Source organism: Equus przewalskii, chromosome 6 (genome assembly GCF_037783145.1).
Source record: "Equus przewalskii isolate Varuska chromosome 6, EquPr2, whole genome shotgun sequence".
In the NCBI taxonomy this organism is placed as follows: Eukaryota; Metazoa; Chordata; class Mammalia; order Perissodactyla; family Equidae; genus Equus; species Equus przewalskii.
Window position 1 is genome coordinate 26,754,988 of NC_091836.1, and position 26,193 is coordinate 26,781,180.

The 26,193-nt window shown below is 43.3% G+C and overlaps 1 protein-coding gene and 1 long non-coding RNA gene across 9 annotated transcripts in view; both read left to right on the plus strand.

The window, feature by feature from the left end:
* Nucleotides 1-3,973: 3,973 nt before the first annotated feature.
* LOC139084087 (uncharacterized) lies at nt 3,974-6,915 on the plus strand. The gene is made up of 2 exons (XR_011541363.1): nt 3,974-4,079; nt 5,725-6,915. It is a non-coding gene; the product is annotated as an uncharacterized lncRNA (long non-coding RNA).
* A 5,759-nt stretch (nt 6,916-12,674) lies between these two features.
* KMT2A (lysine methyltransferase 2A) overlaps nt 12,675-26,193 on the plus strand; it is an 80,531-nt gene continuing 67,012 nt past the window's right edge. For 3 of the 8 annotated variants that reach the window (XM_070624939.1, XM_070624938.1, XM_070624940.1), the window contains exons 1-2: nt 12,705-13,168; nt 15,258-15,356. In XM_070624939.1, coding sequence (XP_070481040.1) covers nt 12,737-13,168; nt 15,258-15,356 — 531 coding nt within the window. In that variant the 5' untranslated portion in view covers nt 12,705-12,736. Of the gene's footprint in view, nt 13,169-15,257; nt 15,357-15,933; nt 16,029-26,193 lie in introns of those variants that run through there. The other 5 variants (XM_070624941.1, XM_070624942.1, XM_070624943.1 and 2 more) reach the window with 4 other exon arrangements.

The window sequence follows — 26,193 nt, forward strand, 5'->3', positions numbered from 1 at the left end:
GGACACCATGATTTTTCCCGGGTCTTAAGCAATCGGATTGGTTAGATGTTAATAGAATGGGCTCAGAAGGGCTCAGAATAGAGAAGAGAATAAGGCTGAAGAGGAGAGGCTAAAACCTAATCCTAAACATCTTAAAAGTTAAATTAACCAGTGATCATTTAACTACCTAGCCTGTAACCATAATGTTTCAAAATAAGTTCTCAGTTTTTAAACTTGACATCAGAAGCTCATATAACTCCACATATGAGAGACATTAATGAGTGTAGCTTTTAACTCAGGCTTACATTTTTGTATCAGAGATTATAAGGTCTTTGCCTTGTGCAATGATGGCCATGTTCTCATGGTTTTATTTGTTTATTTTTTTACTTTAGTTATCTTCCAAAAGATACACAGTATTTTTTTTAAGGCTAGGAATAAACAACTAAACACAATGCATGTATTGTAACATAGATTCAAAAACATGTCAAAACCACCTTACCCAACCAGCCTTGAAAAAGATAACCTTTGGGAAATCTTCCAGGCCAGTCATGATTGCTGGAGAGAAAATAACCAAATGTTTATTACTCAAAGGACTTCTTCACTGACAAGAGATTCTCGTCTTTCAGTACTAACACCTTCACTTGTGGAAATTCATCTCAGAATTCAGGAACTGTTATCTTCTACTTCCTCTGAGAATATTCCTCAATCAACAAGTTGTCCACCTAGCTAAGGGACAGCTTCCTGGAATTAAGACTGCAGAACCTAGGTTATAATTAACTCAGACTTCCTCCTCCTCTTGTACCTTGGCCATGACCTTAATCCTCACCTAGATTTTCCATCCCATCTACGGATAAAAATTTGTTCTAAATTAGATCAACTGAACTCTAGTCCTGTTAGCCTAAGATAAGTTGGCATTGGTGGCTAAAAGGAATCCTAAACCAATTTTAGACCATTTAGTTAGACTTTAAGCATGACTCAAAAAAAAGCTAGACGTCTCAGTGGGAGGATAATATTGCTCAGTTTCACCCTTTTTCTCCCTGTGGCAAAAAAAACATTACTTAGTAATGTTAGGTCTAGTGAATTTTTTCAAAGTCATTTGGAGGTAAACAAAGTGTCTCCAATTCTGGGAACTGCAGCATTGACAATACACAGAAAGAATTCAAATGAGTGACAATGGGAGGGGCCTTGGAATTTAGCAGCTGTCAAGCGCGTGGATTTAAAGTCATGTTTAAGTGAAGATCAGCAAGTTCATTGCTACTTATCTAAAGAGCTCAAAGCCCTATCTTGATCTCCCTGATTCTTAAAACTTTGCAAGAGATAAGGTTTATGGGATAGAGAGTAGCATAAGTGTTTTGCAGGTGTGAAATTTGAGATTCAAAGAAGCTGTTATGCAACTTCACTCATATGCAAGTCTTCCAGAAAAGAGGAATGCCTTACCTACTACATTCAGGAGAAAATAGAAACTGTCCAGCATGGACTCCTTCAGTTTCCTCCCTTTTGCCTCAAAAGGATTTACTCATGATGACACCCTTTCCTCTCTTCTCCTGTCCTAGAGGAAAATATTTAGGATGTTCTTTCCAATGCTATCCTTCTCCATTTGCTCTTGACTCTCTTCCTTTCCATTCTTCAGTGATCTCTTCCTATCCATTCCCCCATTTTCATTTATTCATTTGTTCAACAAACATTTATTACACTTCTGTTATGGGTCACATTAAGTACTTGGGATACTGAAATAAAAGACACATTTCCTACCTTCAAAGGGCTCACAGTCTAGTGGAAGAGGTAGCAAAATAAATAATTACAAATCACACCGTTAGAATACAGCATGTAAAGATCAACAGTAGAAGTCTGCACATCATGCTGTGGTTGTACAGGAGAGACTGATGAAGGCTGTGGTGGAGGGGATGACACCTGAACTGGATCTAGAAGTTAGCCAAGAGGACAAGAGGGGAAAGAAGGGCATTTTAGACAAAGGGAATAGCAGGCACCAACGCATGACCATACAAGAGAATTCAAGGTCAGCATGGCAGGAACCCAAGGAATACATGTGTGTTGGAGGCAAGGGCTGGAGGGGAGTTAGACCAAATAAGAAAGGATCTGCAAGATGATAAGGAATTATTGAAAGTATTTTAAGGATGGAAGTAATATGGTCAGATTTGCATTTTAGGAAGTTCAGTGTTGTATCAGAGGATGATTAGATTGGGAACTATGGGAGTAATCCTGAAGAGAAATGGGCAGTAGGGAGTGTGTGGTGGTGTAATTAGAAGAAAGAATACAGGAAGAGGCAAACTTCAGTGTAAAGAGGAATTCAGTTTAAGGACATACAAGTGAAGATGCCCAAAAGAGTATTGGTTACGTGTGTCTGAAATTACAGAGTGATTAGTGCTGGAAATGTAAATTTGGAAGTCACAAGCACATAGAGGGTGACTGGGACCTTGAATGTGAGGTGAGATTGCTGAAAGCGTAGTGAGTAAGCTCCAGGAGGGAAGGCAGGCATGTGTATAAGTTTTGTTTATTGCTATATCCTAGCACGTAGAACGGGGCCTGGCATGTAGTAAGCACTCAGTAAGCATTTAAATAAATGAATGAAATAATGAAAAGAAAAGAGGCGAAGAACGTAACTCTGAGACACATCAACATTTAGGGATGGACACATGAAAAGAAGTCAATAAGGGGTTTGATTAGAAAGACTGATTGATCGATTAGAAAGATTAGAGAGGTAGGAGGAAGGAGAGAGTGGAGTCCTAGGAACCAAGGGAGGAGAGCTTCCAGAAGTTCAACAATACTGCAAAAAGACCAAGCACAACAGGGACTGAAAAGTCCCCATCAGTTTTAGCAAGTAGGAAGTCATTGGTGTTTTCTGTGACAGCAGTTTCCATGGGGGTGGCAGGCAGGTGATAGTGGTTTGAAGTGTATATGGAAGATGGTAAGTAAGTGGAGGCTGCGAATATAGGAGATTCTTTTCAGACACTTGGTGCATCTTCATTAAGTAAGGCTTTCTTTCCCCTTTCATTTATACTTCCCCTCCAGCTATAGATAGGCTCAAGTCTCCCTATCTTCAAATTAAAAAAAAAAAAAAAACAATGGAAAACCTTCGCTTTACTTCATTCTCAAGCCACTGACCTGTCTTTCATTACCCTTCTTCTCTACAAGTGGATGGAAGGGTGTGAGTGTATCTCGAATCCTCTTTCTTCTAATGGGTCTCCTCAAGTTTCTCATTTACTTATTTTCTGACTAGGCAGCCCTTGTAATGTATCACTTTAAAATGAATATATATATATCTCCAATTCACTTATTCATTTACTTACCCATTCGTCCTTGCCTGTTCTCTTTCTCTCACACCCTACATTTAACACATCAGCGAATCCTTACTCTGTCTTCAAAATATACCCTGCCTCTGACCATTTCTCATCACCTCCATACTACCACCCAAGGCGAAGATGCCGTCATCTCACACCTGGACCACTGCAATAAGCTTCCAACAGATCCCCCGCTTTCTCATGTGCTTCTCTATTGTCTATTCTTATGCCAACAATCAGAGTGATCCTTTCAAATATTAAGTCATGTTTTGTCAGTTTTCTATTCAGAGCCCTCCAATGGCTTGTCATCTCCTTTAAGTTCCTGTATGATCTGAAATACCTCCCTCCCCCATTCCTTCGCTCACCTCATTTCCTACCACTATTCCTGTCAGTCACTTTACTCCCGCCACACTGGCCCCTTTGTTGTCCCTAAACACACTCCACCTCAGGCCTTCTGCATTTGCTGGTTTATGCTCCGAACGCTCTTTCCTCACACATCATTTGGTTTTACTCTCTCGCTTCCTTCAGTGCTCTGTTCAAGGATCCCCTTCACCCAAAGGCCTTCCGTGGCCATCCTTTATAAACTGTTGTACCTCAGCCTCTCTCAGCTCTCTACTCCCTTTGTCCTACTTACACAGCACTTGTCACCCACTGGCTTATTATAGTAATTTGTTGATCGTCTGTTTCCCTTCACTAGACTGTGAGCACCTGCAAAGTGTACCTACCAAGAGCCCCTCCCCGGAGAAGCGGAGATAAAGATAACCAAGAAACTATTCCTGCCCTTGAGGAACCCACACTTCAGTGAGTCATACAACCTAACAAGTAATTAGAATGGAAATGCTCAAAGCAGTTGGATGCAAGCTTCTGAGGCCCCAGGGAACAGTGTGGTTTGGGGCAACAGCTATGGCACTCTTCAGTCTGGGTAGTAGTTAAAACCATGAGTTCACTCTAAGAGAATGTGAGAAATAAAAAGCACTCAGGAGACACCAGTGTTAAAAGGGTGAAGGAGTGAAAGGAGGCTGCGAAGGAATAATCAAAGAGGTAAAGAAGAGCTAGAAGAATGAATGGAGCACTGTCCTTGGAGCGACTATATTGCCTTTATAGAATACCACTAATAATCATAGCAGTGAACATTCATTATAATTTACTAAGTGTCAGTTACTGTTCTAAGCATGTTCCATATGCTCACACGTTACACCTCACAACCCAGGGAGTTAGGTACTGGTATGACCCCATTTTACAAGGAGGAAACTGATTCACTCCCCCAAGTGCAACATCTACTAAGAAATAAAGATTAGAACCCAGGCAGTTTGAGCATGCATTCTTAGCCACTATGCTGTTATCCATACTATGATAATACTATACTAGGCTAGCACTGCATGCTTTTTTCTGTTTTATTGAGGGTCAGGTACTGTCTTAGGCTCCGGATGCAGAGCAGTGAAGCAAAGTCCCCCCTTCATGGAGCTCATATCCTTGTGGGGGAGACTGACATTAAACAAGTCAATCGATGCACATAATCAGTGCTGTGAAGAAAAATGAAGTAGGGTAAGGTATATTCAATGACAGGGGGTGGCCTCTCTGAGGAGGTGACATTTAAGTAGAGATCTGACGGAAGGGAGAGGATATCTAAGGGAAAAACATTCCAGGCAGAGGGGACAGCAAGTGCAAAAGCCTTAAGGTGTGAGTGTGCCTGGTGTGTTCCAGGAACTGCAAGGAGGTCAAAGCAGTAGGAGCACAATGAACTAGGGAGAGAGAGGCAGGAGATAAGGTCAGAAAGACACGAGAAGTTTTCCAGGACGTATTGTTAAGTGAAAAAGATGAAGGGATCAGGCAAAATAGTTTGTATGGTACAATCACATTGAGTCAAGAAGTGTGTGTGTGTGTGCGCGCGCATGTGTGTACATCCGTACATAGAAAGACATATAAATTATATATATATGATATGTACTTGTTTATATTCTGAAATATTAGACAACAAACTTAACAGTGACTACCTTTTGAGGGAAGGAAGGGATATTTAGGCTTTTTATCTTATGTTTTTCTGTACTATTTGAAATTTTTTTTTTAAGATTAGCACCTGAGCTAATATCTGTTGCCAATGTTCTTTTTTTTTTTTTTTTTCATTCTTCTTCTCCCCAAAGCTCCCCCAGTACATAATTGTATATTCTAGTTGTGGGTCCTTCTGGTGCTATGTGGGACGCCGCCTCAGCATGGCCTGATGAGCGGTGCCATGTCCACACCCAGGATCCGAACTGGCGAAACCCTGGGCCGCCGAAGCGGAGGGTGCAAACTCAACCACGCAGCTGCGGGACCGGCCCCCTGAAATTTTTTACCTTGCATATATTGCTTTTATAATAACCAAAAACTAGCTTTAAAACTTTTTTTAAAACCCTCTTAACCATGTGTTAAGAGGATCCAGCTAAAGTCCTTTTCTCTCCCTTTACAGCTGAGCCTCTCCAGAGAGCTGCCTCTGCCTGCTTCTCCTTGCCCTCTCCATTTCCTCCTCCACCAAATACCCTCCTACTTCCAACCTCACCTTTCCCCTGTGACTGCCCTTACAGAGATCACCCGTGACTCCCCCAGAACTATGAGGAACACTCTTCAGTCCTTTTGCTTCTTGACCTCTCTGCTACATTGGACATTGTTTACAGCTTCTCTGTTTGAAACTCTCCTTTGGCTTCCCTCCTGCCCCCTTTTACCTCGCTGAGCATTCTCTCTCAGTCTCCTTTCATTGGCTATTTTTTGCTAGCCCACCTGATGGACCAGGTTTCTTCTGGTTCTGTTCTTGACTGCTTTGCCTCTGTGAGCTACACACTTTTTGTGTGGTCTCATCCACACCCATGGTTTCAACTACCATCTCTCTGCTTCCAAGTCCCAGATCTATATTTTTAGCCTTTTCTCCTGAGCTCCAGTCCCATGTAGCCAACTGCCCATTAGCCAGCTCCACATGCACATCTCACAGACATCTCAAAGTCAACTGTTCCAAAACTAAACTCATCAGCTCCAAGCAAAAACATTTTGCTCCTGTTGTCCTTAGCTTGGTTGGTGGTATCACCATCTGCTTGATTGACCCCAGCTGGCAACCTGAGAAAAGTCCCTCCACTTCATCCTCCATATATAACTGGACACCAAAAGTCCTTCTATCTGCTAAATATCTCTGGAATCTGTCCTCATTCCTACACTTTCGCTGCCACTGCACCTATCATCTGGATTACTGCACATGGATATGCCCTGGGAAGAGGTCAGAAATACCCTGACTGCATCTTCTGCCTCTAGTCTCACCATCAGCCTTTCTTACACCCAACTGCCACAGTGATGTGACACAAATTCCATCATGTAAGTCCCTGCTTGAAATCTTTCAATGTTTTCCTAACCTTTCTAGGATAAAATCCAAACTCCTTCATAGGATCTGGTCAGTCATCTTTTGACACTTTCCCACATCTACCTTACGTTCATGCAACACTGAAATACTCTTTGTTTCTCAAAGGCCCCTTTCCTTCTCATGATCCTGTGAAAGTTTTGTGACATAGCATCTTTGTATATCTTTGTTATATCTCCAGATATAACACAATACCTGGTACAAAGTAGCTGTTCAATAAATGCTTGTTGGATAAATAAAAGGTCAGAAAATCAGAAAGAACAGAGGTTGAAGATAAGGACACTGATCAGGAGATTACTTATGGAGCCGGGCCAGTGCAGTAGTTAAGTTTGCAGGTTCCCCTTCGGCGGCCTGGAGTTTGCCGGTTCCGATCCTGGGTGTGGACATGGCACTGCTTGTCAAACCATGCTGTGGTAGGCGTCCCACATATAAAAAAGTGGAAGAAGATGGGCACGGATGTTAGCTCAGGGCCACTCTTCCTCAGCAAAAAGAGCAGGATTGGCGGCAGATGTTAGCTCAGAGCTAATCTTCCTCAAAAAAAAAGATTACTTACTATAAGAGTACAATTTAGAGGCAACTAGGAAGAGAGGGAAAGGAAATGCTTTCATGCTTCTACAAGGTGAAACAGTAATAATCAAATAATCATTCCTATAATTTTTCTCTCTTTGAGAGATATGAACTTTGGTCATCAGTACAATTTCAAATGGAGACAGTTTAACTGATTTTTTTTTTAAAGATTTTTTTTTCCTTTTTCTCCCCAAAGCCCCCCAGTACATAGTTGTATATTCTTCGTTGTGGGTCCTTCTAGTTGTGGCATGTGGGATGCTGCCTTAGCGTGGTTTGATGAGCAGTGCCACGTCCGCGGCCAGGATTCGAACCAACGAAACACTGGGCCGCCTGCAGCAGAGAGCGAACTTAACCATTCGGCCACGGGGCCAGCCCCCAGTTTAACTGATTTAAATAAAATGTTGAAAAACAAAAACCAAAAAAAAAACCAGCCCAGACCCAGCACGTGTGACTGCCAAAATCCTCTGACAAAGCAAGACCCCTTGGATATGAATCCCAAGGTCCAAGAGTGTGGCTAGGAAGGGTCATTTATTCTGCAAACATTAATTGCGCTGGCTTAGACACTGCTTGGCACAAGGGATACAAAGATAAGTAATACCCAGTTCCTGTTCTCAAAGAGCTCATGGCCCAAAACTCATCTAGCCCTTGCCTTTGGCCAGGGCTATACCTAATCCTTTACAGAAAGCCAGCTGTCCATGCTGGGGTCAGTATTTAAAGTCCTTTTAGTGATAGGTATGGCTATACTTAATTATTTTGGAGTTCAGAAATGGAAACTGATGGATTCAAGGCGGTAGCAAAATGCAACCATTGCTTCCTCAATGGAAGGGTGCCTTTGTAGAAGAGTAATGGGCTTGGTCCTAAGGATTCTGAGCAGTCCTCTGTGCAGTGATGATGAAGCCTTCCTATGGGCAAATTTAAATTACTCAGCCACCATTTTTTTCTTAGGACTTTGGGGACTCCTAATGCATTATTTTCCACTGGGGGGCATGTTTGGAGAAGGGAAATTGCTGATTTGAGAGGGGTATCTTACCAATGAGTAAGGAAAACCCTGGGCAGGGGATGGGGGGACACACCACAATAGTGGCTTGCAGTAAGTAGTCTTTCCAGGGAGGGGAAAAGGGAGTGAACATCTAGAATCTAAAGGTCCCTTCAAACTAGAAGTAATTCATGAGTTTGCAGAAAGGGGCAACATTTGGGGTTCCCTTCTTAAAAGTTTCCTTTTGTCATTTGGAAACAATTTAAAATGTGTGCATTCTATAGGATTGGTAAAGATCGAGAAGTTAAAAACTCCTTTTTGGAAGGGTAAGGGGAAAGAGGCACTCTTAAACATTGCTGGTGAGTATATGAATTAGTACAATCTCTACGGGGGACGGATGGCAACATCTATCAAGTTATAAATGTACATACCTTTTGACTCAGCAATTCCACTTCTAGAAATTTATACTACAGGTATATTTGCACTTTTGCAAAACTACGTATGTTCAAGGTTATGCACTGCAGCATTGCTTGAAATAGCAAAAGTTTGGAAACAACTTAAGTGCTCACCAATAGAGAACCAGTTAAATAAATTGTGCTACAGCTATATCATGCAGTCCCAGGAAAGAGGAAATGCTGTTTACTGATCGGAATGATTTCCAAGATACAGATTTCCAAGCAAGATCTAAGAAATGGACCTGTTGTAAGAATATCATTTGTGGGAAAACTTCGATATGTATTTGCTTGTATAGGCACAGACTCTATCTGGAAGAATATACATGAGAGTTATAATAATAGCTGCCCCTAAGAAGAGGTAAGATATGACGAAGGGAGGGGAGGGTAGTTCAGAACAAGAATGAAGACTTTAATTTCTTTAAATTTTGGGGGTTTTTTGAGGAAGATTAGCCCTGAGCTAACATCTGCTGCAAATCCTCCTCTTTTTGCTGAGGAAGAGTGGCCCTGAGCTAACATCCATGCCCATCTTCTTCCACTTTTTTATATGTGGGATGCCTACCACAGCATGGTTTGACAAGTGGTGCCATGTCCACACCTGGGATGCGAACCAGCGAACCCCAGACCACTGAAGCAGAACATGTGCACTTAACCGCTGTGCCACCAGTCTGGCCCCAATTTCTTTAAATTTCTAACCATATGAATATATTAGGTATTCAAGTAAAATAAATTGAATTAAAATTTAAAATAAAAAAATAAAGCACATGCAGTTTTGTACCTTATAAGTAAGGCACAGAATGTCTTTTGTTTAATATATTCGCATTGTTGTGCAGCCATCACCAACATCCATCCCCATAACTCTTTTCATCTTGTAAATCTGAATCTCTGTACCCATTAAACAATAACTTGCCATCCTCCCCCATCACCTGACAACCACCATTACACTTTCTGTCTTTATGATTTCGACTTCTCTAAGTACCTCGTATAAGTGGAATCACACAGTATTTGTCTTTTTGTGCCTGGCTTATTTCACTTACCATAATGTCCTCAAGATTCATCCATGTTATATTATATTGCAGAATTTCCTTCCTTTTTAAGGCTGAATAATATTCCATTGTATGAATATATCACATTTTGGTAATCCACTCATGGGTCAATGGGTTGCTTCCATGTTTTAGCTATTGTGAATAATGCTGCCATGAACACGAGTGTACAAATATCTCTTCAAACTCTACTTTTAATTCTTTTGGGTATATACCCAGAACTGGAATCGCTAGATCATATGGTAATTCTATTTTTAATTTTTTGAGGGGTTGCCATGTTTTCCACAGCGGCTGTACCATTTTACATTCCACCAACAGTGCACAAGTGTTCCAATTTCTCCACATCCTTGCCAACACTTGCTGTTTTCGGTTTTTTGATAGTAGCCATCCTAATGGGTGTGAAGAGGCATAGTATGTCTTTTTGGGATATTGGTGTCAGACCTCAGTGAGTTTTGGTCCTGCTACTTACAACCTATGTGACCTTGGACATTACTCTAAGCCTCAGTTTCCTCATTTGTAAAATCAGAATTATCTCAGAGGGTTGGCAAGAACTGAATGCACATAAAGCACTTAGGCTCACAGAAAGTACTCAATAACAAAGTTATTATTATTTCTGCCTTAAAAGCTCCAACAATAAACCAAATTCTGATTTGCCCTGGCTCCTTTTGGACTAGTCTGGAGGCAAAGAGACAAACTAGGTGATTTCTCAAGGAGTTTTTCTACAGGGAGACTTCAGTCTGGGGACTTCACACAATCTTCACAGACACTCTTCTTTCCTGCTGCCCCCACCCAACCTGCAGTCCTCCCACCTGTGCCAAAAGGAGTGTGCTTGAAGTGAGGCGGTTACTCAGAACCCAGCCAGTTTGTTTTCTCAGGGGTGGAGGACGGGAAGAAATCCTGTTGACACAGTTATATAAAGCCTGTCACTCAGTCCCCTGCCTATTACCTCTGCAGACCGTTATGCATATTAAAGAAGTTGGGGGGGGGGCGGCAAATACAAAAGAAAAATAAGCAAGAGAGAGTGAGAGAGGGGACAAATCAGGATGCTTGAGGGAATCCACGTGGTCGCCAATCTGTAACTGATCAGAGCTACACTGAAGCAAAACCCCCCTCGCCTAACGCTAAATGTATTGCAATGGAGAAACCGTCCACAATGGGGTGTCTATGTCCTTAGCAGAGTCCTGGGGCTGCCGTTTAAGAGACTCTCCCGCTACTCCCACCCTTTTTGCACCTAGAAAACCACGCGATGTAACAACGGAATCTGGTTGTGTGTGTGCGCTTTGCAAACCATCTGGGCTCCATCCTGCGCGGTTGGAACGACGATCGATCCGGGACGAGTTGGGGGAGTTGGAGCTTGCCTGTGTCTCCTCCCTTTCTCTGCTCCCCTCCAGCCCCCACCTCTTCGTTCGCTCTGCACAAACGTTTCGCGGGTGGAGGGACGTTGGTTTTCAGCACCAGGAGGCCGTGGACCTTCTCTGGAGGCGTGCAGTGCACCCTCCAGAGGGCCAGAACTGATTGCAACCTGCTCACCACGACCCTCCCCCTCCTTCCCAAATTCGCCGCCCCAGGCTGTAATATTACATGCAGTGCGCTGTACCGGTGCGGGAGTCCAGGAAGGCTGCGTGACCTTCCCGCGAACTCCACCTCGGCTGGGGGGTTGGAGGCTGCCCCGGGGCCTGCAGGCTGTCTATCGATCCCCCAGCCTCAGCTAACGCAAGTTCTCCCGGTACCAACCCCTCCCTCCCTTCTCTCTGCTTTCCCAGCCTTGCAGGCTTCTAACGCCTAGCTTAAGGCGCCCTCTCCTCTTTCCCGCAATAAAGTAAACCGGGTGGATATTCATCCCCCGCCCTAACCCTCCTCCTTCCTTCCCCCTCCCCCCTCAGCCTACTAACCCCGCGCACAGAGCTCGCCGCCGGCGGGCCCCTTCCACCCAGTGTATCATAATGCCCAACGCTCTTCTCCTCCCCCTCTCTTAATCAGAAACGTGCTCGCGAGCCCCCCTCCCTCTGCATGCATACATTAGGGTCTGCTTTGCATGCAGCGGCAGGCAGAGAACTGAGGAAAAAGGGGCGGGGGCGCTTTTGCCCGCCTCTTCCCTCCAGGCCCCGTTAGCCACCCAGCTTCAGCTTCGTTGTAACACCGCCTCGTTAGCGGAGCACGCCGTGGCCCCCATGCCCGGGCTGGAGAAAACGTCCCAACTCTCTGCAGAAGGGCAGGAAAGCCAGGGGTTCCTCAGTCTCGAGTGCATAGCAGGGCGAGGAGGCGGCGGGAGAGCCGCCGCTTGGTGTGTGCATTTTGGAGAGAGCTCCAGCATGAAAATGGGAGGGGCTCTTTTTTTCTATTTTTTAAAGCGCGTTCATTGAGGGCCTTTCTATTTTGCATATAGTAAACTGGGCAACGCTTCCGTTTTGCCTGTAGTACAATAAGGGCTCTTTTATTCTAGAAGCGTTGGATTAGGGCTAACCCATCTTGTATCCGTGCCTCGAGGCAGAGAAGCCCCGCTCGTCCCCGACCCGGCAGCCGCGCTACACTGGAAGCCGCTCTCCCGGGCGGTTCGATTCCCAGCGCATCCCGGGAACGTGTGTAATCCGCCTCTCGGCTCTCGAGGCTGCAGGCGGCCCGGCTCCCTCCGCCTCCATCCTCCCAGTCGTCCTCGCCCCCTCCCCCTCTCCCCGGAACCCGCGCTCCGCGTCGGGCTCCTGGGCTTCCTTCCCCCCCCTTTTCCCTAGCAATGCCGCTCCCGGAGGGCGGGGCATGCACTTATCCAGGTTGCGGGGCGGGCGAGCGGGCGGGCGGCAGCGGCCCGGGCCTCGGCATGGCGTAGCCGCGGCCCGGCGAGAGGCGCGGAGGCCCGAGCCGGGTATACAGGTTGCGGGGCCGGCGGGCGCGGCCCGGCGCTCTGCATAGCGGCCGGCAGGGTGCGGGCGGCCGGCGCGCCAAGCGGGTTAGGCAGGTTCCGGGGCCCTCCGCCCCCCCCTCCGCCTCCCCGCCCCCCTGTGTTGTCGCCTCTCCCTCTCGCTGCTTCACTTCACGGGGCGAACATGGCGCACAGCTGTCGGTGGCGCTTCCCCGCCCGACCCGGGACCACCGGGGGCGGCGGCGGCGGGGGGCGCCGGGGCCTAGGGGGCGCCCCGCGGCAACGCATCCCGGCCCTGCTGCTTCCCCCCGGGCCCCCGGTCGGCGGCGGCGGCCCCGGGGCGCCCCCCTCCCCCCCGGCTGTGGCGGCCGCGGCGGCGGCGGCGGGAAGCAGCGGGGCTGGGGTTCCAGGGGGAGCGGCCGCCGCCTCAGCAGCCTCTTCGTCGTCCGCCTCGTCTTCGTCTTCGTCATCGTCCTCAGCCTCCTCCGGGCCGGCCCTGCTCCGGGTGGGCCCTGGTTTCGACGCGGCGCTGCAGGTCTCGGCCGCCATCGGCACCAACCTGCGCCGGTTCCGGGCCGTGTTTGGGGAGAGCGGCGGAGGAGGCGGCAGCGGAGAGGTAAGGGGGCGAGGAACCCCCAGGTCCGGGGTCTCGACCCTCTGCGGAGCCCCCTCCCCTCCCCCATCCGGGATTGTGGAGCATCCCAATTCTGGGACCATTCTGGGGTCCCTGACCCGGGGCAAATGGCCCTCCCATCTTGGGACCCCCATACATGGGTGCAGACCCCCAGGCGCCCCCACCCCGGGGTTTGGACCCATCTCGCTGAGGGCGTTTGCCCCCCACCCTCCTTCCCCTGACCCTTCCCCAAATCCCTTGGCACAGACCCCTCGCCGGGGTTTCCCATCCCGGGACTGAACCCCTCCTCCCTTTCACAGATTACCTCATCCGAGCAAGATTCCTCCCTCCCTCCCTCCTAGAGACCTGATCCCGCCACATCCCCGCCTCCCTCTCTGGGCAGATGTTTGACTCCTGGGGCAGTTTTCCTTTTGGGCATCTCTCGGGTGATGGCCTCATCCAGGGCCACGTTCTTCTCCCACCCTTGGGGACCGATGTCCCTTCCAGCACCTGGCTTCCGAAAACCTGATGAACCCTCGCCCCATCCCCAGGCCAGGTCCCTACACTACCAGCCACTCCCCCTTCCTTCACCTCCATCCTCCACCCCACCCCAAGCAGATAGATCCTCCCTCCCGCCCTACCCCACCAGGGAAAATCTACTTTCCTCTCCACCTTGCCTCCCTTCACCTCCTTCCCCTCTGAAGATAACGGTGATCTCCTCCTACAGCAGTCTGTTTCCCCCATCTTACAGAGCTGTAGTTTCTAGCCTATTGGTAGCAGGGAATTACTCTAGCTTCACTCCACTCTTTCCTCCTTTAGAATGAAAGACTAGTGGCATATTTGAGGGGAAAATAGTGCACTGTCCCCTAGGCTCAGAGAAGAGCAGCTTTCCACCATTCCCCCTGGAGAGGAGGCAGGCTTTCCCTCCAGCTCTGGGGAAGGGGGCCCCTCCGAGGGGAGGTATTTGTGGGGGGACTTGGGCAGCATCCTCCCAGGGGAAGCAGCTGCTCTCCTACCCCACCCACTGCGCTTGTGAGCACGCAGTCTCCGACCCCAGCTCCCTCCCGCCCTTCTCCTTTTCTCCGTCATTTCTTTATTGATCCACCTTTTCCTAGGCCAATCCTGGGGCTTGGAAGGGGTGGGGGAAGCGGGGTTGGGGTGAGGAGAGTAGATAAGGGACAGTTTTACTTAGTGTGGTGGTGGTGGTGGTGGTTGCTTTGGGTTGGGAGAAAGAGGTGGGTTATGAAGCAAAGTTATTCCTTAGAAGGAAGAGTTAGGGTTCTCTCTCTGATTCTAATAAGGGGACCCAAGGTGGATGAAGGGTCAAGAGCTTTGCCCCTTGCCCATCAGTACTGGGGCGAGAGTGGGGATGCTTTGGTAAGCATTATTCAGCCCCCTTCAGCAAGAAGGAAAGTTGCCCTGGGAAGGGAAGTTGAGTTCAGGTTCAGCCAGTGGCGTTGCGCATTTGTTTTCCATTGGATGCAGAAGGGGGAGTTTGAAATGTAGGGGAGGGGAGAGAATGGGACTGGGGATGCTAGGAGGAGGAAGAGCAGCTGCTAGGGGCTAAAGCGAAGGGGGGTAGGGGGTGCTGCTCTGGAGTGCTCTTGATTGAAACAGAAAGGGAAAGATAACAACCAGCCGTTTCCTGCGTGCTCTGCCGTTGGTGCACACAAAATATCCTGGGCAAACCCCTTGTCCCCTATTGTGCCCCGCACCCCCTTAGATATACGGAAAGATCCTGGGAAGAAGGGGAGGGAGGAGATCCCAGGGACCCCGGCCGCTCCTTTCAAGGAGCTGGCATTTTTTAGTTGTTAGTCTTCCTGCCTCCTTTTTTAAATCGTTTCTAAGGCAGCCTGATCAGGAGACTGACAACAACCCGCCTTCTGACAGAGCAAGGAGGACATGATGGGGGCGTGTTCCTTGCTATGTAGCTAGCTGCAGCGTCCCTTTTCCCTGCCTCTCTCTACTCTCTCTCCACCTCCTTTTCCCAGCCTTCAGAAGGCAGCTGCAGTCAGCAGGGTTGTTTGAGACTATTTATTGGTTGCTGTAGATTATTATTTTTTTTTGAAAGGCCAATTCTGTATTTTTTAAGCTAACAACACAGATCCCATGTAGTTGGAGAACCAAAGGCCTCATACATGACAAAAAGACTGAACCGTTCAGGTTACTTGCATGGAGTTGGTGCTTAAATGTGAGTTGATTTTGCTTTTTTAAAAGATACAGCAGCAAAAAAAAAAAAAAAAAATAGACTTACTGACATTTCATTACCTGCTTATTTTCAAAATTGAAACTTGCCTGGTTATGTGTAGAATTTTAGCCCCATGTATATTTGAGTATAATAAGAAAGTTTCTATTAGGAGAAGTTAGTTTGTTTTAAGGCGATCCTGAGAAGCATTTTCTTCTTGTGTAGCATGCTTATGTATTTTGTATTGAAGGACCAAGCGTTCACATTCCAAATGTTGTTATCACATATTCAAAAGCAAAGTTTTATGCTGACAGCTTCCAATCAGAGCTTTTCAAGAGACTGGTTAGAAAGAGAGCCACCTGGATTCAGGGACCTAATGTCTGGGCACCAGAATATTTTATCTGTTGGTCTTTGACGAATCACCTTTAAAGTTTTAATCAGGTGCTAACATTTTCTTATCCATTGGCGTTATTTTGCTAAGCAGTAGTCTGTAGGGAAAAGCCTGTCAGAGGAATTGCAATTATTTCAAATAAGATCATATTTATATGCTTTTTTTTTTCCTTTAAAACTTTTGCCTGAACAGTAGTTGCTACCTCACTATGGGAAGAGTGGTTGACTCCTTACATTAAACTTCAGCATTATTTCTGAATTGAGCTGGAATGACCTGTTGTTCCATTGGTAAGCTTTTTATGTCGTAGTTGGAGGCAGTCTAGTGTGGGTTGATGGTATGCGTTGATTCGTGCTAACCCACAGTATGGTTTAGTACCATAGTGATTATATCCTTTGACCTGGTAGTTTTCGGTGTAGAAACCAAGCATTTTGTTACAGAGTCCCTCAAATCAATGATAAAATTCCAAAAGGGAGTTTTAGGATTCCCCTGGGCTAACATACTTATGGAATTCTAAAGATTGTTTCTCAGAATTCATTCATAGCTGTGTGTCAAGTCTTGTCTGGATTCATTAAGAAATGGTTTTGTGACCCAAAATGATTCTAGCTTCTTTAAATTCTGGTTTGCTTTAAATGAATAATGACTATAACTTGTCCATAACAAAATGTAAGTTAATACTTAGAGAATTGGTTAAGTTAAGGTGGTTGAAAGGTGACTGAACTTCCAGATCACTTCCTGATTTACACTTCTTTAGCCTTGGGTGGCTTGTCCTTCACTGCCACAGGTTCCTAACTCCGTCATGTTGAATAGCTCTCTGGGTAGCAACTACATGTAAGAGTTCTTCATGACCAAATGCTGTCAGAATGGGATTACTTAAAAAAAATGTATAGGTGTCGCTGGCCTCCTGTTTAAGCTTTCTGTATGACAACTGAGAATTAAAGTTTTATTATATGGAGCACTGTAAGAAATCACAGTGGTCTGCCTTTTTGCCTTCCCTCTCCCCCTGCATAGAATCAGTGTCCTGCTTTTCTGAAGATTGTCTCAGTCAACAGCATCCTTTCTGTTGACTGGAATTTGGGCTGTTTTAATGTTAACCCCAGAAATGGTTTATTTATCAGCAACTAGTCTTTGTTTATTAATTTCATAATCCGGTTACCTTTCTTACCGCCTCACAAAATGTTAAAAGCAAAATTTCCACCCTGATCATAACATGGCAAACTTTAGTTAGATATAAATTGAAACTGATTACAACATTGGTATGTGTTTGTGTTCATTTGAAATGGCGCTTTAGTTGAGGTGGACTAAGGTGGGCTCTTGGGTTGGTCTTAGAAAAGATGGTCCTGTAGTTGGAGAGTGTGATTTTTTTTTTTTAATGTTCATTGGGCATATTACCAAGAGTGGAAGTTGCTCCTTCATTACCTTTAAAGCTAATCCTGAGCTTGGCAGAAGGAAAATGAAGGGGAGAGCACGGTGGAATAGAAGAAGCCTCAGAGTGGAAGTCAGTGGACATGGGGTCTCCTAGCGCTCATCTCTCTCATTGACCAGTTACGGGACCTTGGGAGTTCACTTTTAACCTTAAACTTCTGATCTGTAAAATGAAAAGTTTGGGCTAAATATTAGCTCATGAATCTTTTCTGCTCCAGTGTTCTGATTCCTTTCTATTGTATTAATTTTTTGGTCAGGTCAGAACTTCTTCTTCTGAGTTTTTTTAAAGCATCAGAGTCAGTGTGCATGTTTGGTCATTTTTAATATCAGATTGTACATTTGCCCATTTAACTGGCATTATTATTGGGGAGAGAAATTTCCGCTTGGTGGGAAAGTTTTCATTGTATGGGCAAAATATAAGGACTTAACGGTGTGGAAAAAGTTCTTTGCTGAAGTTGACTAATTTCATTTATAAGAAAATGAAGATCAAATTTTAAATACAACTCATTATCTGGTGTTTAGAGGTCTTCTTGTTTGGCTAAATTTGTGTTCATGTTTTCAGTGTTGTGGATTCCTGACTATCCAAAAGGGAAGTTATTTTCAGTCTAGGTGGTGTATTCCTTTAGGTGTGTGAGCTTTTAAATGAAAAGAAAAATCTAAAACGCAAATGTATATATGAATCCAAAGTGATAGTCCCTACTTTTCAAGGAGTAGTTGTTAATATGCCCAGAAATGTAGTACTTTGGTTTGTACTGAGCATCAGAAATGCAGTCTTTAGAACTTTTCTTCATCTCTCACCGAAAACCATATGACATGTCCCCATCTCTACCTCCCATTTAATTATCTTAAGGCACATGCTCCTGTAGGAAATCATCATTCACAAAATAGTGATTTATCTTCTGATGGGAAGTTGAGAAGAGAAAGTACTCCCATCTTAACTCAGTTCCCATCTCTGCTCACCTGGAGCTGTCCTTCCGGAGGGCAGCTGTGCAGACTCAATACCCTTTGCCTTCCTTGCCCTGTGGCTAGAGGGGGTGGCAGCTGTGCTTTGCTTGCTCTGAGGCATACAGACTGTAGTGCTCTCTCTCTCTCTTTTGGAGACTCACTGTGTTTTAATTGTAGGTCTCCTAATTAAGATCTCTTTGTGCCTGCCCACATTCCACTAGTGTTGGCACAGAACCTCAGCTTCCTTCTAGCACTTAACTGAAGGCCTTCAGTCAGGCCTTTTGTGAATATCTTGTCTCTTTCCATTCTTCCTTTGCTAAGGTGGAGAGCCCAGTGGCATAGACCTTTAAGAAAGGGAGAAGCTTTGTGACTATCGCTACTTTGGGAGGAATTTCTTCTAGGATTGCTGCGGTGGGACCTTCTTTTTGTTTGCATATGTTATTTTCAGGGATTAAGAAAGGTTAAATTACTAATGAGTCTGACATGACGTACCTACATTTTAATTAGATTCTTAACCCTGTAGGCACTTGTAGGAAAGAGGAAGCTAAAGGGTTCACTGTTAAAAAGTGTTTGGGTATTATCTAGATTGGTTTAAAGCTTATAAATAAAATCTTATCTTGGAGTAAATCACAAACTTGTGATTTTTGTGGATGGGTATGTTGTGAAGACACTCAATCAAATGAAATTATTGATTGCTTCTAAATTGTATCAGATTTTAAAACAGGCTGAATGAAAGTTAACTTTGAGCCTTGAGTTAACTTTTTTGATTAGAAAAGACTTCAGGAAGTTCTAGAAATTGTTGAGTTAGTTAAGAATACTCTTGTAGGCTCCAGTATTTCTTGAGAAGTTCAAGAATTGGCTTCTAGAGTAGGCTCAGAATAAAGTAAAATGATTTTTCTGGAAAATGTAGTTTCACTTTAGTTTCCATTCTATTAGTGGTCAAAATACAGCGTATCCTTTAATGAGTCTCTATGTGTCATGCTAGAAGACACGCAGTCTTTAGTAAGAAAAAGGAATCTTAAATCCTTCACCTGGACCCAGACGCTTTCATTGATCACATCAATATGAAGCGGGCAGACAAAAGGCTACTTTTTTTTTTGTTATTGTCACTTCATTGGTTGTGAAGAAGGCCTGAAGAAGGAAGTACAGGATCTTTATGGCATGCATTAAATAAAGCTGGAGGCCTGCGCTCTTATACCTGAGTGGGTGGTTTTATGGCCTAATTCTCTAATTGCTGGTATTTATGACAGTGTGGATGCTACTGGCCCTGTAGCTGAGGTGGATTATGTTGGGAATAGGGAGAGAGAAGGGGTCCTTTTGTTAGCCTTTTCATTTTCCCCCTCAATAAGGTCTCTGAGAAAGCCCCGAGGAAATACACAGACACTCGGACCAAGGGAATGACATCCATAAAATGGTTCTTTATGTTTTTGAAAAGGATGAGCTGCTTTTCTCGACCTAGCCAAAGAAATCCATACCAGCACTGTTAAATATTTCAGTGAGCTTCGTACTTCGTCAGGTTACACACCAGGGGAAGCCAACCATGAGGCTGTAGCCACCGCCAGACGTTTGCTTTGAAAGACCAGCACATTTGAAAGAAGAATTTTGTTGTGTGATTTGTAGTTGTTTTGGATGATATAAGTCCCCTTGTAGGATTAGTACGAAACTTCTTAGAGGCTAAACTTGGTTTAACTTTTTAGATGTTGAATATACTACCCTAATGAGTTTTAGTTGTAAGGAAACAGTTAAAGATATAAATGTAAGAGTTAGTTGGCAGTTTTCTATGCCGCGTATGAAAATTCCCCTTTCTTTGAAATGAGTAGTTGTGTTTCTATTTGACAAATAGACTGAAGGGATTTCCCCAGATAGCTTACCTTTAATTATCGCTACAGCAATGCCGCGTGTGGTCCCAGTGAGTAGGATCTATTCCACTGGCATTTATTTCTGGAGTAGGAGTTTCTTCCGTATAGTTTATCTGTTTTCTTGCATTTCTGTTTTTGTGTTTGGTTGGAATGTTTGGGTGTAAATGTGTTGATGACTTTCAGCAGTCAGAGCTTTGAACCTTTCTAACGTTGGAACTGTTTTACAGAGATCCAACCTTTCTGATACATGTTTTGCTGAAGCATCGTTGTTTCATTCTCATTTTACAGCATCAAAGTAATTGCGGCTTTCTGTCTTGAATTAGGAGAGTAATATTACTTGTGAGGAGTGTTTTTGGAGAATATTTTTTTCATTAAGCTCTCCTTTGCACTATCTCAGTTCTAAACTGGGGGGAAGTTAATCACTAATATCTATAATAAATATCTACACCTGGAGGAATAAATATTTACACATCCCTCTATTCAACTTTTGTCCGTCCATGAGTGTTGACTAATTTTTAGACCAAACACAAACATGCAACATTGTCCCTAGATTATTGCCTTTAATTATAAGCAGTAAAACCATGTGGATAACGTCTCTTTAAGCTTAGTTAATGAGGAAATCCTTTTGTAATCTCTCCGGCTAGGATTTTTAATTTGTGCATATATAAATACCTTTACAAAGGAGGGGGAGAATCTCATTATCTAATCATTAATAGTGAGATAGTATAGCACAGTAATTAAGAGGTATTAAGACCATGGGCTCTGGATTTAGACTGCCTGGATTCAAATCTTGGCTCCACCATTTATTAGCTGAATGACCTTGGAAAAGTTTCCTAACCTCTCCATGCTTCAGTTTCTTCATTTGTAAATTAGCAGTAATCATGCTTCATAAGATTATTGTGAGGCTTAATTGAAATTATGCATGCAAAGTACTTAGCACTTTGCCTGGTACACAGGAATCCCTAATTATTATTAGGACTCAGAGATTGAAAGGACACAAGTGCTGTAATTTTTTTTTCCCACCAAGATAACTGGTTTTTATTACTTTGAGGTATACATGTGTATGTGTACACTTATATACCTACTGGAGTGCTATAATCTTGACTTTAGAATGTTCTTGATTTTGGTCAGGGTGTCAAGTTTATCAGTAAGCTAGGTGGAACCAAACCAAAGGCCACCCATGCATCTTGGTAACAGTAGGTACCATTGGTGTCCAACTAGAACATAATTAGAGATAAGGCAAAATAGGGAGGAGAAAGAACAAGACAGTAAATAGGCAGGTAGGATACCGAGGAGTACAGTGCCTCCATGAGTTGCATAATTTTCAGGCCAAGGCAGCTCTTTTGGAGTTGCTACTCTTGGTCTCTGTAACTAGTGTTCCTTATCTTTTTATGAGTACCAGTTCTTCGTGACCCCCTACAACAATGCTGAGGCTCTTCAGGGTTCTTGGCCCCCAGGTTCAGATCTATTAGTTTGTACTTGGTAACTATTTGACGTTTGTTCAGCTTGGGAAGATTAAGTGTTCATCTATAGAGATCAGCGCAGTTAACAATTTAATTATAGAAGAAATGCTAAGTTGTAGGTTACAATTTCTAGGGGTTGGAACTTGAGAAATAAAAATAACCACAAGTAGAATAGTCAAAAACAGATTAAAGTTTAAGAATAACTAGTAGAGGGTAGTATGCTTAAGGAGGAAAAATAGTTCTGCTTTATGTCTCTTAAAATAAAAGGTTTCCTGAAATACCTAATACGCCCTCTTTTACAGAAAAGGAAATTGAGGCACAGACAAGTTAAATAGTTTTCCTTAAGTTATATGGCTATTAAATGGCAGAGCTAGAATTCAGATCCAAACCTGTGTCTATTTGCAAGCTCATTCATGCTCTCTGTGCTGTGCTATTCTCAACTTCTTTCTCTTCCCTCACTATCTAATCAATTTCGGAGGCTTGTCCATGATACTGTTCTAGTGTTTCTTTAATCTGTCCCTGCTTTTCTATTTTACCATCCTACTTTAAATTTCCATTACCTTTGCATGGATTATCACCGTAATCTCCTAACCGGTCTCCTTGCCTGCTTTTTCAGTGTTTGCTGGATTGCCAACGGTTTTCTTAAGTACAGGTCTGATTATGTCACTTTATTCCTAAAACCCTTTAACTTCTCACTGAATATAAAATAAGATTTAAAATTCTCAGCCCTTCATAATCTACCTGGCCTACATTTCGACATTTTGAACATTATCTCCTGAACACACATTCTCACTTATGTGCTTCAGCCATATTGGATTACCAGTCTATTAGGTGTTCTCCTCAGTCTGTGTGTACCTGCCTTTATACCTTTGCTAATGCCTCTCCTTTGCCTTAAAGTCTTTCCCATCTTGCCCTGCCTCTGACTTATTCATCTTTCACGGCTCAGCTCAGATCCCCAGATTCCACCTCTTCCATGAAGCTTTCATAGATATTACTAGTAGTTGAAACTCACTTCTCCTTTTCTGTTTTCCTATGGTACCTTATACCCACCCTTAGCAAATTTACTCTGGGATACCTTATGTTGTACTTTTGATTGTGTCTTTCTTCCATTAGATTGTGATTTCCTTAAGACATGGACCATTTCTAAGTCATCATTTATGTTTTATATTGTTTACAATGGTGACTTTTCATATAGAAGGTGATCAGCGAATGTTTGTTGAATTGAAAATTTGATATACACACAACTTTTAGGAATACTTTGCAAGGATACATTACATCAGCTGTTACGTTGTACTAAACTATTAACGGGATAATTTTGAGTAATTTTTAAAAAAATAGTAAACTAACAAGTGTGGCAGAGGACAGTCTAAGAGCCGTCAAAGGACATTTTTGTAAAAGTAGTAACTGGGTTTTAAAAGTGCTGTTGCGGTGTCCTCATGGGATGGCATCGTCTTTTTTATGGATAATTCTAGCACTGATTGTCCCCTTACTTGAGTGTTGTTTCCATTTCTAGGTTACTCAACTTGAAAGGGTTGAGGAGACCTTGGAGAAGGTTCTGAGGAGACTCAGAAGATGATTATATGATTGGAAGTCAGTCCTATGAGGAAAGGCTGGGAGAATGAAAGGTTAAGAGGCAACTTAATAACTCTTCAAAGTCCTGAATGGATCCATTATTAGGAATGGTAACCAGCTGTTTTCCATCTCCACTGATGCTAGAATAAGAGAAAAATAGGTTTAAACTGAAGCAAGGGGTAGTTATATAGAGAACTTGTTGCTAATGTTGGTTATCATTATAGTTATGGTAAAAAAGTTACCAAAATAATTTTGTGATCTTCTCTGGAGGTGAATTTTTAAAGTACAGTCCTGCCTGTATATGTATAAAATGACCTCTCAAGCTACCTTCTCATTCTTTGAATCTATATTTTTATTCAGATCCCAGAGGGCATGGATCATGTTTTTTATACTTTTTAATAGTCCCCAAGGGGTCCTAGAGCCTCACAGGCTCCCTAAGAGGAATTTGATTTGAATTGTCAATTTATGGCAATAATTAACTTTTCAGTAGTAAGCTCCAGAGAACTGTCTGTATGAAATGATTTTATCGTGGTTTTATAGGAGAATAAAAATTAGGTGATGGAGTTAAGAGAGAAATCTTAAACATCAAGAGAAACCAGGGAAAACAGTAGGTGTGGCCTCAATATGGGAAACAAATAAGTATTTGTAGCGTTTTTGTCCATTTTCACTTGGAGTTTGAAGAGACGTGCTTCAGAATATCCCTTGTTAAGGTCAGCACTGCTTGTGGATGTATTATAACGAGTGCTTTGTGAATCCGTTCCAATCTAACATAAGTTTGCTTCATGTGAATGAGGATTACAAAAGCCTCTGACCCTTGGCTTTTGAGGCTGTGTGGAGGGCTTGCATCACTCAGAATGAAACCTTTTTAGATATGTTGGGTTGCAGAAAGCATTTCCTGTACAGTCAGAATGAAAACTGTGAATTGGGATTATTCATATAGATTACCAAAAGTCTGGGCAGAACTGATATTAACACCATCTCGTTTTCCTACCAACTCTTAGTTCCAGAATCTTGATTGGGTTGTTGAAGCTTTAGGACTTTTGAGTTTATTACTAGAATTGTATATAAATTCTTTCTTTTAGGTGAATTGATACTAGGTTTATTTAAGGTTATTTATATATAATGGATATTTTCTATGTTTCATATAGTAAATGCTTTTAACCAGATATTCTCATAAAATGACTGGAGTTCAAAGCTGAAGCTGGATTGTTGCAGGAATTCTGCAAGTGGTGGCAAAGCGAAGGGCAGTTTGATTCCCTAATTGTAAAATTGGATGTCATTTGAGGAACTCTGGAAATTGGAAATATGAGAGATTCATACTTTTCCTGTAACTTTTTAAAAAATTTCTTTCTTTTTTTTTTAAGACTTTATTTTGCCTTTTTCTCCCCAAAGCCCCCCAGTACATAGTTGTATATTTTTAGTTGTGGGTCCTTCTAGTTGTGGCATGTGGGACGCTGCCTCAGCATGGCTTGATGAGCAGTGCCATGTCCGTGCCCAGGATCCGAACTGGCGAAACCCTGGGCTGCCGAAGCGGAGCATGTGAACTTAACCACTCAGCCACGGGACCGGCCCTCCCCGTAACTTTTAATTGCTGGTTGTACAGGTATAAATTCAGAAAGCAAGAGATTACAAAAGCAAAGAATAATTCTCATGATTCTTTATTCTACTTGAGAGATTCTAGTGTTGGAGTAATAAAAAAATACCAGGGACTTTTTTTTTTTTTTAATAAGTTAATGCCACATAATGTAGGCTTCTCAGAATGTGATGGCAAACTTCCAAATATGATGTGGTAGTCAAAAGAGAATCAGTTGGTTTTTCAAGATATTAAGAACACAAAACTTCCCAACTCATATTCTGAACATTAGTTCCTAAAAAATATTAGGTCAAAATTGGGTTGCCTGACTTAGTAGCTTTGTTGTTTTGTCAAGGGGAATGTTCACTTTTGTCATCTAACTTCACAATTGCTCCTTCAGAAAACTGACTGTGGAGAGATTACCCTATTACCTTCAGAGGGAAGGAAGTTGTGAGCTCCTCAGTGTGACTCTCGTTGCTATTGGTCGGTCATTCAACAGCCCATCTTCCCAGAAGGAAAGATGCAACCCGACTTTTGGCACCAAGATAAGAACAACAACCTAGAAGAAAAAAATTGAAATTTTATAGTAGAAACTTGTAGTTGAATGAGCTTATAGCTCAAAATGAAATTAACTACTTAAAGTTGGCATATAGGGGACCAAAACCTCTTATAATAAAAAGAACCATCTCTGAAAATAATGTTGATGTTTGTTTGTTTAATTTTTCCAGCCTATTCAATTGGATCTGGTCATTTTGTGGTACTTTCCCGTTAAACAGAGAAGAATAAACCCTGTGGTTGTGATGATTAACTGAATTTCTCTAGGATATCAGTTAAGTGGACTTATTTCTTCTACTTCAGCAAGCAGATAAACCAGTTCAGGCTTGCAACTTAGGGATCTGGAAATATACCTTTTTTGATTTTTGTTTGTTTTGTTCTGTTTTTGTTTTTTAAGATCCTGCAAAGTAATTTGGGGCATTGCCAAGAGTCGGTATAGCTTACTATCTGATGTAGTGAGTTCATTTTGCTGTGTTTTTTTTTTAAAGACAAATGGGCTACTTTATGACTCCTTTTTCTGAAGCAGGATGGGTGGAGTTCACCTGTCTCATTTGCTTAGCTGTTTTGAGTATCTTTGCTTCTTGCTCTTGTTGACATGGAGTGAGGACGAGGGGGTACTACTTTCTCTAGTTACAAAGTAGGTAACGTTTGTGTCTTTAGGTGACAGTTGCTAGGTAGAATTGAATTAAATATTTTAAAACTGGATTTCATTCTTGTGTGGGTGAAAATTTTACCAACTACTGTTATTGAAGAACAGTTTATTGTTGTTTCTGAACTCTTTAATCCTAGCTGCCTTTGTGGGTTAACATTTCTCAATATCAGGCAGCGATCATATCTAAAACAGTTTAAATCTCTTCCTATCTGTTAGGCATTCAAACAACCACTGTTCTCTTTGATGCACCAATAACCAGAGAGATCTGGCATTGGCCCTGCCCCTGCCAGTCTGTTGACAAGAGGCCATGATGTTAGTCCAATAACTGCGTACATTTCTGGACTAGTTGATTTCAGAAACCGTCTTGGCTTGAGAACTTTGTCTCTTGATGTCTGTGTATTCAACTATGCT